The 13,708-nt window shown below is 44.9% G+C and overlaps 1 protein-coding gene across 1 annotated transcript in view; it reads right to left on the reverse strand.

Annotated features, from left to right (window-relative positions):
* stx1b (syntaxin 1B) overlaps nt 1-13,708 on the reverse strand; it is a 59,277-nt gene that overhangs the window by 45,500 nt on the left and 69 nt on the right. Inside the window, exon 1 of the mRNA XM_048245249.1 lies at nt 13,480-13,708. This exon is cut by the window's right edge and continues 69 nt beyond it. Within this exon, the coding sequence (XP_048101206.1) occupies nt 13,480-13,509 (30 nt within the window). The 5' untranslated portion in view covers nt 13,510-13,708. The remainder of the gene's footprint in view (nt 1-13,479) is intronic.

Below are 13,708 nucleotides of genomic sequence, written 5' to 3' on the forward strand. Positions count from 1 at the left end.
CTACTTGCCTGCAGCTTAGCAAATTTTAATGTGATTTAAACATTTTCTGAATTGCTAAATCAACAGGCAACTCTCTCTATACAAATGCCAACATACACCACTAAAATGTCAAATGAACTACAGTAATATACCTATATGAAAAAAATGATTCAATATGTTTAATAAAACACATTAATGATATTGAGCAGGATTTAAAAAAATGTTGTCTTACTATTTCTCACCACATCCAAACACTGTCTTCTCATCCTGATCTTTCAGTTTCATTTGAAATGTCATTTTTGTGCATAGCCATGATTTGCCTCCAATTCTTCTAATACACAAACCTGATTCTGATCAACCTGATTCAGATTCATAATCCGAGAGCTAGAGCTAGATCGGACACCAGATTCATCCAGGAGTTTGCTGCTATCGAGTAAAATGTGCTTGTCCCTTCTCAGTCATATTCTGAGGGTTCTGTGTAGTTCACTATGAAACATTCACTATGGCAAGAGCTAGAGATCTAAGCCCACGATACTAAAATGGCTTTTTCCCCTCTCCATGCTTTGTTCATCATGGTTCAGAGTCAGCAGAACGCAGGCCCCAGATTGGTCCCTGTGCCCAGCCTGCTGCTAAGCTCAGTCTCAGTAACTCCCAAACTGGCCTAAACGCTTACACATGTGAGGCTTTGTACAAACATTTGGCCCATAAACATCCATGTCACGTTATAGGAAGCTACACTAACATGACTAACACGTGGCATGCAAGCTCATCTCACACAGCGCCCTGATATCTCCACAAACAAGCTGCGCTGTTAGATTTCACCGTAATTGCTTGTTAGGACATTAACAGTAAAGCCTGCTTGCAAATTGGAAATAAATCCTCCGGTCCTTATTTGAGAGAATCGCTGAGGTCCAACATGAGCGATGAAATATGTGCGCTGTCCAAACTAGATATTGCACAAGTAAATATTTAATTTATCTCTCTCTTATCAGGCCCCGTGACAACTGAACCAGATGTTTCATAACCAGTGGATAAGCTATTAGCTTTAATGTCTTTTTATAAGGTGGGTGGGATTCAGCAGAAAGGACGCGACATTGCCCCCTGCAATAAAAAATCTCCGTGGAATATATTAGCATACTGTTGTGGCCTCACGTAATAATGCTCTGTGTGCCTTTTTGCACGTGTGTGCATGCATGTGCACCTGTTTGTGTTGTTGTTGGATACATGTAGATAAAAAAATACTTTTAGGAAAAAAAATGGTCTTCAACGATTGGAGGAAGCACTGGACTATTAAATATTTATCAGCGGCAGAGTATGTTGTTATCCTGTAAAACCATCTGTCACAGTGAATCTAAAACTAGACTCACATAAGGCATCGAGGCCTGCTGTATAACATGGACCAAATGCACAGGAGGGACTGGATGGCCCAGCTTAGCCTAGACATTCGGACATAGTGAGAACTGCGCTGGGGCGTCGGCATATTCATGAATGCACCCACATGTGTGCCAATGATTTGTGTATATATGCGTGCGTCTGTGTGTTTTGAGTGCACATTAATTTGATTAATTTAACTGACTGCGTGTAAAAAAAGAAGCAAAACACCAAAGCCTTCGGCAGGGCAGAGGAGAGGGAGGGAGGGAGGGGAGAGGAGAGGAGGGAGGAGGGAGGGAGGGGAGGGAGGGGAGGAGAGGAGGAGAGGAGGGGAGGGAGGAGGGAGGGGGGAGGGGGGAGGAGAGGAGAGGGGAGGGGGGAGAGGAGAGGAGAGGAGAGGGAGGGAGGAGAGGAGAGGAGAGGGGGAGGAGAGGAGGGAGAGGGAGAGGAGAGGGGAGGAGAGGAGGGAGAGGAGAGGGAGAGGAGGAGGAGAGGGAGAGGAGAGGGAGAGGGGGGAGAGGGAGGAGAGGGGGAGGGAGAGGAGAGGGAGAGGAGAGGAGGGAAAAATGGGGGGGGGAGAGAGAGAGAGGGTCAAGAGAAAAGAGAGAGAGAGAGAGCAGCAGTGGGGGAGGGGGGGAGAGAGAGAGAGAGGGTCAAGAGAAAAGAGAGAGAGAGAGAGCAGCAGTGGGGGAGGGGAGAGAGAGAGAGAGGGCAAGAGAAAGGTGGGGGCAGGGGGGAGAGAGAGAGAGAGGGTCAAGAGAAAAGAGAGAGAGAGAGAGCAGCAGTGGGGGAGGGGAGAGAGAGAGTGAAGGGAGAGAGTGGGGAAGTGTGTGTGTATGTGAGAGAGAGAAGAGTGGGGGATGGGAGGGACATTCAGAGAGCGAGAGAGCAAAAGACGGAAGGATGGGGGAGGGGAGAGTGTGTGTGTGTGTATGTGTGTGTGTGTGAGAGAGAGAGATAGTGATGCAGTTTAATAAACAGCATCTGTTACCAAAAACAGGGGGTCAGCAACTCACTTCCATGTGAGAGAAGGAGATAAAAAAATGTCCCTCCAGAATCACGTCTACCTCAAGGTCTTAAAGCTACTGCCCCCCTCCCTGCACCCACACCGTCATCCATCGACCTCCCCCCGCCCCCCTCCTCTCCTCTCTCTCGCTGGCATCCTCCTATCTCTGCCTGCCTGGCGTCATGCGTTATATAAGTCCCCTGGTAATCTCTCAGGTGCTGGGGGTGAATACAGATGGCCCGCAAGTACTACACTTCCCATGATGCATCTATGAGGAAGGGCTTTGGTAGTGGCGGTGGGGTCGGCTGGCCTGCTATTGTCCCTGTGTTCTCTGACCCACACAATTAGGGCCATTAGCTAATGTCCTCTCATCATGATGACTGGGATGCTGGGGCAGGTACCTGCAGCTGAGCCTGCCACAGATGCAAGCACACACAAAAAAGAGAAACTGGCCTCGTAAAAAACACACAGTTGTCCTGGACGGGTTAACACAGAGATGCTTTAGTGTGTGCTGTTCCCTGTCTTTCTTTAGCTATCTCTCTCTCTCTCTATCTCTCTCTCTCTCTTTTCACTCTCAAAACCCAAAGCTCATGGCAGAAATTATTTTACCAGTCTTGTGAGGTCCGTGTGCACCTGTAAAAATAACGACACTATTAAGCTATTTATTTGTTATTTGTTCTTTGCTTGTTTACATTCTCTTCTGTGTGGTATTGCATTGTAGCCCAGGCCTAAAGACAGGAGACCAGTGAAGCCATGGTTGGAAATAGATAGTGTGGCCTTCAGCCTGAGTCAGCAGTAAGAGACCAACATGGGAGTCTTTTAACAGCAGCTACAAACAAGGTCAAGATGCTGCGAGACAGCCGCCTACTAAACGTGGACCTTGGAACGGGCTATTCTCAGGCTTCTGAGGGTACCCATCAAACAGACTGGGGTTGGAGCACTCTACTCTGATAAATCATAAATGCAGAATGTTTGCTAGAATATGGGGTAGAGTGTGGAACGGTTACAGTACTACAGTGAGGTTCCAGTACTGAATTGAAGTTTTTATGGGAGCATGGGTAACTCTTACATTGAATAAAATGCATGCTTGACACACATACAATTATAGCTGAAACATACTAAAAGACACACATATATGAAATGCATGGCAGTGATGACCATGCTGAACGGTACACGGAGGACCAGAGTGGTTGATTTTGCTAGCACTATAATACTACTATAAGACACAACAACAACGTTCATTCAGTAAGCATTTCTCAGTATTGCGATTTAGTAAGTGAGAGGAATGAACAACATCAGTGGAATGGCATGGCATGAAACCCAGAGAGCTACAGCCGGGGGGGTGATTAGAGCCATGACGAGGTCTGTAAAAAACAGGGGACGCTCAGTCAGAAAAGCTGAAAAACCGCAGACATTAAACTAAATATAGTGACTTCCGGCCTCTGGTGACTTCTGTTTACTGCCCTGCCTCCGAAAAGCACTCATTGTGCAGACTTTGACTTCAAGTTTGCCAATATGTCCATCATTTCCCCAGAACGTAATGTGCGTGTTGTGACGCCACGTTGTCCATGTTTTTTAGCCACTGAGCCCTGAGGTGGTGAAAATGTGGCAGATCTGGGCCAGATGAAAAAATATCTATCTATCTATAACTAGCTGCTGTTAGCTGCTACCTGAGAGTACTAACCCCACCCATATAGTGGGTATTATATAGTGTTGCAAAATTCCGGGAATTTTCAAAGTTGGAAACTTTCCATGGGAATTAACAGGAATATACGGAAATTAACGGGAATAAACGGGAATTAATGGGAATAAACTGGGAATTTTTAATATGGCTAGTTAGTCTATAACAGGGAACTTAAATGTAATGGACAAAACCCCATCTTGCAGCATAATATTAGTTAAAACAACCTGATTTAATGCAATTTCAGTCAAATTTCTACCCTGCACAGGCGTCAATCCCATGCACACAGCAATCAGCGTATACTAGACATAAAGGAAACCTATGGTGCGTTCATGTGCATGGGGAAAATCAATTCCCAGTGAAAATGTCATCTCGTGGGAATAACTGGTGTGAAACTGGGGGAAGTTTGCAAACAGAGTTGCCCAGTTATGGGCTTGTCGCCACTTTTGTCCTCATTCAAATGGGTGTACGTCATTTTGCATAAACTGTAATGGGACGATTAATCTGTCTGATTAAGCTTGACAATTTATATATAATTTACATAATCTATAAGGTTGGGTTGGGGTGGCATGTTGTGTCATTATTTGTTTTACCATTTTCTGGGATTCTAACTGAACAAACTGATTGTCAATCAATGTTCCAACCAATTGGATTTTGTTGTTGAGTGGTGTGGTGTATCTTGGGCAGTTCAGTGGTTTCAGTGTCACTAGCTTAGCACGCTAGTTAACCATAGGCAGAGAATGGGATTCCCGCTAGCATGTTAGCTATCTTTGTATGCTAAGCTAAACGAAAAATACTAACAAACAAATCGTGTACTTATTCTGAAAACAAAATGTTAATGTCTGTATATGAAACAGTAGGAATTACAAAAAACTCCCAGTTAATTCCCGTAAATTCCCATTAATTCCCATAATTTCCTTTAATTCCATGAAAGTTTCCAATTTGGAATATTTCCAAAATTCCCCAGCTTAACTTCCCATGGAAAGTTTCCGGTAAGTTTCCGGAAATTTACCAGAAATTTTCCACCCCTTTGCAACCCTAGTCTTATATAGGGCCTTAATAGTTCAGTTAATTTGTCATGAGCTCTTTTTTGGTAATACATTATTTATATGATGATAGATGATAGTATCTTTAAAATCCTGCAGAAAAAAAATGAATACATGGAAATCTACTGGTGAAATATAAAATCAATTTGGGGAAAAAAAATAAATGTACTTCATAAGACATTATCACTTATTCCACCCATGCTAATGCTAAGCTAACCTGTTCCCTGACACTGTGAGCTTCCGTTTCCCAGACTGTTAGTCGCTGTGATGATCATGATGGCACATTCCGGAAAGTCTTAGTCACCTTAGTTACAGTGTAGCCACCGGGGGGTTGGCTTCTGCCTGCTAAACCAACGTGTCATAGATAGAAAATACTGAGCAATCAATACATTGTCTTCAGCGTGTGACTGAGCAAGAAAGAAGAAGGTAAAAGGAAAGAATAGTAACATCACTCTTGACATTTGTTAGAGGAGGTGAGAAATCATGGAGGCAGTAGCCATAATTCGGCATCTTCCAGCAGAGAGAGTGCAGGTAATGACATTTTTTCCTCCTCTCTTCACTGCGAACAGCAAATTGCCAATTAGGAAGATGAAGCCACACTGAGTCGCTGATTGATCCATTTTCTCCTGCTGCATCACCAAATTCCCTCGCTGCCGCAGACAATGTTGTCGACCGGCGTTCAGCTCTGCCGCTCACCCCACTCCCCCCCCACCCCCCTGTATGTGGTTGAGCGAGTGCCGCTTTCAAAGTCAAGCCGATTGTCAATTTCTTCACATGTTCCAGACATACAAAGGAGCGCCCAGTGTATTTTGTAATTTAGGTCCACAGACAAACATAACATAACATTCAAGTAAAAAAAAGTAAGTAAATAAGTAAATAAGAGGGCACATATAATAATGAAAAAATAAGAGCAGCAAAATTTGGTTGAAATTGTGCATAGACGATCAATAAAATACTAGTGCAAAGTCAGGCTTTAAGTTCTGTTTGACCTTTTTAGTGGTTGGTTAGGACAACAACACCAAGTTGTAAAGTTTTTTTGGGTCCATGTCCAATGTTATGTAGCTGAGGGTGGGAGGGGGGAGAGGAGGGAGAGAGTTCAGCATCCTTGTATGAAGCTGTTGGTGAGTCTGGTAGTCTTGGGGGCGCAGGCTTCTGTACTTTAAACAAACAGATTGTGAGCTGAGGAGACGGGTGAGGTGGGTGGTGTAAATGTCCTTCAGGGAGATGGAGCTGTTCACTAGGGCCATTTTGTTGTATTCAGTGCAGCTTCCGCCCACACAGCGATACAGCTGGAGAGGATGCTCTCAATGGTAGCTGGTGGAGCCAACAAACACACACAGTGTTGGTGGTCACACACACCCCACTGCTTCGCTCTCCACCACAGCACGCATGGTCAGTGGCAGGTGTTGGGTGTGACCTCTCGAGGAAGTCAACAACAATCTCTTTGGTCTTGTGTGGTCCACACACTCGGGTGCTTTAAGATTACTTTTTTTTTTTTTAGGGTGTTTTATGTAAATGTGAGCAGATTTTGATCAGCCTACTTGCTTTAAACCTTTCTGAGGAGAGATTAAATCAGATGGAGCTGTTCCAGGGCCATTTTTACTGGCAATGTAGCTAGCCAACAAACACACACACACACCACACACACACACGCACATGCAGATGGAAGCACACATACACACACACACACGGAATTACACATACACACACGCGCACACACTCACACATGGACGCGCGGCGCGCACACACACACACACACACACACACACCACACACACACACACCATACATGAAAAATTAATACTCATAACATGAAACATTAATACTCATAACATTGTATATGCAAAAAAGAAAAGTTGCACATTATTCTCCCGATCAGACTGTTTGACAAAGATGAGAGTATTCTTTCATCTTTAGTGCACGTGCAATACCTTCGTGGTATCTGTGGCGTTTAGAGTTATAAATCCTCCTGATCCCAATCATGTGAACCCAACCGAGAAGCTCCTTTGTGTTTATTTTTTGTTTAAATCCCCCACCTCAGATAAAAGCCATAAATATGCCCTTTCCTTAAATTCTCTGCAACACAATTTTAAAAGGACAAAGGCTTTAAAATGTATGAGAGCCTATGGACTGTCCAGGGTGGCCAATAAGACATAAATCACAGTAATGGCCTTCCTTTCTCTCAGCGCCCTCCCAGAACTGTTTGGTGGCAGCTGACCAATTCGTCAGCCTGAAATGATCAATATCGTCCCTGACATCAGGATTCTCCTGACGTTCACTTGATTGCTATCCGGTTATTAGCATATCATTGAATATCCCTTTTCTCGTTAGACGAGCTCCGTAGCGCACAACACTACTTCCTTAATGACACAGCAGTGGAGTTGAGCCAAATTAGTTTGCTTTGCAAGGCTCCCCTCTTGCATCATCTTTTACCCTGTGTGGTGCTCTGTGCTTCAAATGCCTTCATGCTAACAGACATAAACGCATTAACTTCTGAATGAATGCAACATACATTGAGCTATTTGTGAAATGCATGACATAACAAAGTAAGATGTCTTTCACTTCTATAGCAGAGCTATTACATAACTGTAAACCTCCAGGACCCTCTTTCTTAAATGCAATTCTCAGGGGCAGATTCTTCATCCTATGAATTCTATGGAATCACTGGACGTGCATTCCACAGATACATTCTACATGACACTCTATGTTCTATGACGAGATTCTACATTCTGTACTTCCACTTAATTCCCCTTTCAGAGACGATACAAAAGCACCGCAGTAATACTGTTACAAGAGGTCTCCTTGCCGACTCCCAAGTGGGTGGTGTGACTGGTCATCATGTCTGAGAGACACGGAGCTGTCTCGATGGACGCCCAGGTGATGGAGAACACAGTCCGTCTGAGTCAGCTCCTCAGGGGGCTGTAGTGGCTAGCAGGTTGGTGGGTAAAACTAATCTATAATCTACTGTGTGCATATAAAACTGCCTTGTGACATATTTATCACACTGTCCAAATGAATTCATGTCAGTGGGTTGAATGTCATGATATCACAGCGAATAAATGTATCCCATTATTACGATACCTCATAATTCTACCTTATTTCCTCCCTGTTAAGTAAGCCTTGTTAGGGAAGTCGAGGAACTGATCCATGATGTGGATGAATGTGGACAGGCGCTTCTTTCGTTTCAAAGCAGGCCATCGAGTCGTTATTTAAGTGCATGTTCTCTCGGTACATCTCTCTCTCTCTCTCTCTCTCTCGGTACATCTCTCTCTCTATCTCTCTCTTCGTTCTGGTGAACATGGTTCTCAGGGCTGGGCTCTGAGCTGGCTGCCTGCCTCTTTTGACTCAACAGCTCAACAGCGCTGACTCACTCCTCAACATCGACACATAGACGGATAGAACGTGCTGCCGTCGACAGTCGTACCGTCAAAATTCGGGCGGGGGGGGGGGGTGACGGACGAGACCACAAAAAAACGAAATGAAATAAGATGAAAAGCAATTAAAAAACGAGAGATTCTGAGACAAGTGTGACCATTCGTTGCCTACTGATGTGACAGTCACACGCCTTTTCTCCCTCTCTCCCAGCAATGGTTGCCTGGGAGTTTGAGGCCATTCACACTAGTTGACAGTTACACGCAGAGTAACATGATACCTAACATTGTGTGGCGCGCCTGCTTGATATGTATGGATCAGGCAGCGGCTGCCGACGAGCACATCAGAAGTCAGTGCCACAGACCCCGGCGACCACGCACAACTGCTCCAGCTCCATGTTAAGCATGCCGATCGCCACCAGACGCAGGGAAGACAAGCGTGTCCATTCCAAGTACGTGCCCGCGGGGCGCTCCTAGACGCTCCACCCAGGGTCATATGAAAGGCGTTGGGCTGCAACAGCACTGCCCCGTCTTATTATCCTCACCAGGCAACCAACCGCTCCGCCGACCAGTCAGCCGCTGCGTTCAGTGCTCAACCTGATTCAAGACTTAACACTGCAATGCCACGCAACTCGACAGTTGTTAGGGATTTGCTTTAGCGTGATGCTCATGACAAAACAACATCTACACGAGACATACCACACAGAATCACATGAAATATATCACCTCTGCTATTATACAGGGGCGTGTTTCCCAAAACCATAGCTGCTAACTAAGTTAGCAACTTCGTTGGTTGCAATGCAATTTCCCATTGACAACCAACTATGTTGCTAACAGGTTAGCAACTATGGTTTTGGGAAACGCACCCTCATTTGTTGTTGTTATATGTAGCTACTCTAATATAGGGAATATTATGTAGGGTTTTTTTTTTGGGGGGGCTGAGAGTTTTAATCATAGAAGGCCCAGATGGCCCCTGGCGCATTCCACCCTTACTGAGGAAAACATCCCTGTCCTGTCCTGCACACACACCGGCTAGACCAGGAAGCCAAGCGCTGCTCAGGGTCAATTCAAGACTGGCTGCAATGACAATGCAAATTTGGAGCCTCTCTTTCTCTCTCTCTCTCTCTCCTCTTTTCATCTCTCTCGTTTTCTTACAACTGCTGTTCGGCAGCAACCTCAATCTCCTTATCTGAAATGATATCCATGGCCCAGACCCATAAAATAACTGGCTGGAGAGCTTATTGATCCAATTCCTATAACTGTACCAAATATAGCAGTGGAGAATTTGCCGTGATGAAGCACCAAGGCCTGCGTGTGTGGTCAATACGAAAAAATTCATTACATTAATGAATCACTATGATTCACCTCATGACAAGCATCAGTTTTTCCCGTTCTAGCATAACATTGGAATCATGCAAACACACACACACACACACACACACACACACACACACACACACACAGCACCGTAAGCATTCAAGCTGAGCTTCAATCACCAGACATAGATAAACATAAAAAAGCAAAACTCAGCCATGTCACTGTTGTACTGTGCACAGCTGAATCATGGGATTGCTCCGGAGCGCCTCTTCTGTCATGGCTGCCCATGATGGCACCCTGGCCTGGCCTTGCATGCCTGGCTCCACCACGCTCTCTGGTGCTTATTTGTTTGGTGTCTTTAATTGGCTTTTGATTGGGGAAAGAGGAGCAGATGCTGTCACTGGCACTGCCCCAGGGTAGAAGGATCTTCATCACTCTGTCACAGACAGCTATGTTGCTCTGGGCTTGGAAGACTATATTTTGGACGCAAGAGCTTAAAGTAGCCTTACACCCTCACATGAACCCATGAGGTTCCAGAAAGGTCTAAAGGACTAGACAGGCACCAGGCAACCCAATAGTGAGTTAGGTGATTTAGTGAGTGAGTTGGGTGATTATAGACAATATTAAATTAGCCAACAGTGACAATGGACTTTGCTATGACGTATCTTGATGTGTTATAATTTCATTATCCATTGATTTGAAAGGTAAGAAACCTCTAAAAGCAAATACTCTATATCCTCAATAATGCCAACTGATGATTAGATGTATTCAATTCAGTGTCTGTTCCAGCCATAGAGACAATAAGTCAAGAAAAAGTCTTGACAGCTGAATGGAGACAGCTGAATGGAAGTAGCTGACCTTTGAACTCTGCCGATGGCATAATCTCAATCAAACCTGAGGGGTTCTGTTTGGATTAGACAGGTCTAGGCCCCTCAGTCCTTTGGCAAACAAGTAAAACGACCATAGAAACTAATTCACGCTTGGATGAGATGAGACAGCAGCACGATGAGGGATAGCCTAAGCTATAATGCCTTCATGCAAATATCCGGAATTAATGTTTTCCATGTAAGGGGGCGGCAGTCCCCTGAAAAGGGAACGGGGAAGAACACATTAACAGCTCACTGAGGGGCGAGCGAGCGTTTCCACACAGAGCCTCCTTTACCTGCAGGCTCAACACAACCACAGCAAAAGCCATTATCTAAAGGCAAAGGGATTACCTTTAGTTTCTGTATGTTTTAGCTGGAGTAGCCTATCTTAACACATGGTTAACTTTCTTCAAGCGGTGCTGAAATAACAGGCCCACTGCGCCATTTGCCATGCTAACCATTCGTGTAGCAGAGAAGGCAACAGTCGTCTCCTGATGTATTGCTTACACACAATGTAAATGCAGAGCTCAACATTCTCATTCAGATTTTCTTGTGATCATTTTATAAGAACAGAGAGAGATGGAGAGATAGAGAGCGAGGGACAGAGGAGTGGGATTAATACCCATGCCACCTTCTCTTATTTTACTTTATGCGTTTATGCATGACATATAGCCTGCCCGCATGCACACACCCACATACACAGAGAGATAATGAAAAAGCGAGAAAGCGCGCGCGCGTGTGTGATAGAGAGAGAGAGAGAGAGAGAGAGAGGTTGTACATGGCCTAAGGATGTGCTAACAGTTCCCGTATTTCTTTTAGTTGAGGGAGGTAGTCTATGTGTGCTGTGATGAGATAAATAATAGGCTGTATTTGAACAATGTTCAAGTGCTTGCTGTTTCTGCCTGCGTCTCTGATCAATGAGAGTGGATGCAGACTCTCACGACACATGCACGACACTGACCTCTTCACAATTGCATGGCCAACTCATTGCCAGAAAGGAACCAGACATGACAAAAATGCTTCATATAGTTCCCTGTCTTTTTTATATCAGTCTATTTATCTCTCACCATTTCGAATAAACCGTGCGTTTCGCAGACGATTTCCTCATAGGGGTAGGATGTAGCGCGACCAATACGTCACAGTGATGTTGATGATTACATAAAATGTCATTATTACTCGATCATATCGCATCTGTTGGCAGAAACTCAAAATGCAATACTGTCATTGACACATACTTTGAGGGAGGCTGTTCATTAGTCATTCAGCTAAACAGTCGTTTAACAGCGTTTTGTCCATTTCAACGTTGTCCCTCAGAATAGGAGAGGGTGGGTTGGGGGCAGCAGCTCGGGTTTCCTCGCCTATCAGGAACCCTCTCTGTTCCCGAGACAGAACCACTCCTGAAATTGTTTTACCCACATCACATAGCGTAAACCGCCATGCCGCTTCATCAACCCCGGAAGATTTTGGTCGCACAAGGTCTGCAGTGGCCACTCAAACACTCTCTTTCTATTCTCTAATGGACGCATTACATGTTTAAGGATATTAATTATTTGATGCATTCGTGGTATTACCTCTGGCCAAAATGGGTGTGATTTTGACAGTTTTACAGCCAACATTTGCAACAGGGAAACAACCCCCCCCACACCTTCTCTCCCGTGTGTGCGTGTGTGTGTGAGAGAGTGAGTGAGTGTGTGTGAGAGAGATCTTAAATCAAGGGGTGCAGAGCAGCGGTCCAGGCGTTTCCTCTCGGATTTTTATTGATCCGGAGACAGAGGTTGGGCAACGCCAAAAAGCCATGGGCCTAGCATTGATTTGATTTCTGACCTTTTTTTTGGGAATATAATTCTGCTCTAGCCTACTCTCATACTCGCTCGCTCGCACTCTCAACTCGATATACTAAAAAGACAATATGTTCAACAAGACTTCTCCTTCATCCACTGACGTGCAAATTGTAGGCTACCTCAGAAAATGGAAGGGACGGGGCCGTAGTGCAGATGATACAGTGGTGCAAGGTGTTCGAATCTAATCGAATTAATCGACATAATGAAATAATGTTTACGGTATAGTCGACTATTTCCTATTTTCATCTCATACCGGCTTCTTTTTAGGGAGGGGGGGGCATATTCAGATATGTAATAATTATCCACCATATACCCCCCTCACCATCATCACCTCCTCCTCGGGCCAACCCAACGCCAGTCGACCCCGTCCCACTCCGTTAAAACCCTACCACCAACCAGGCATAAAAATGTGAATGCAACACGAATGGCGTATTAGCTCCATCCTTGGGGATGCAGGAAGCGTCTACGGATCGTCTAAGGATCTACCGAGGACCTCTGTGCTTCATCGCATCCACTATGTAGAGTCTGCCATGGTTGGAACAATTTAAAACAGACCATATTGGCCTCTCACACAGATGCATAGCGTCTAATAAGCATACGGGCTACAGGTTTATAACCTACAGAAATCATTCACTACATTGGCAGCATCGATGTAATTGCTTGCGTATTTGTGCAAGACTTGTATTGCATTCTGCATTTTGATTGATCCTCGGCAGTAACTCTTTTTTCACCTTGCATAGCCTATATCACATTTAAAACAGCACGCATGGCCACCGCCATTAACACATACGCGCATTATGATACTCGAGCTAAGATATAAAATGGACGTGCAAATACTAAATAAGCCCCCGAAAAGACTACGTGGTTCTGATGTACAGCATTTCCCTTCAGCTATCCGCGAGAGGCCATCCGCTAACGCCCGACTGCGGTGGTGATTCGAGGAGATGGGAGGAGAGGGACCAGGGGAGGAGTGCAGTGATGGTAGAAATATATAAGCTTACACTTCGTAGTTCTTGCGTACGATCCTTCATTGTTCCCTCGCCGTGGTGGCTAAAATATTTTCGTTCGAGATTTTCTTGATGGTCTTCTTATTTCCAAGAGTCCGTGTCCTTTATTTGTCAATCTGCGATTTATATTTGATAAGGGGGGTTACGTATCCCCTGTGCTCTGCTACCGTGGCGTTTTCCGTTCCCTATTCCCGTTTCACAGTGCTTGTGTGTCCTCCGTAGC

This window comes from Alosa alosa, chromosome 6 (assembly GCF_017589495.1).
Source record: "Alosa alosa isolate M-15738 ecotype Scorff River chromosome 6, AALO_Geno_1.1, whole genome shotgun sequence".
Taxonomy (NCBI): domain Eukaryota; kingdom Metazoa; phylum Chordata; class Actinopteri; order Clupeiformes; family Clupeidae; genus Alosa; species Alosa alosa.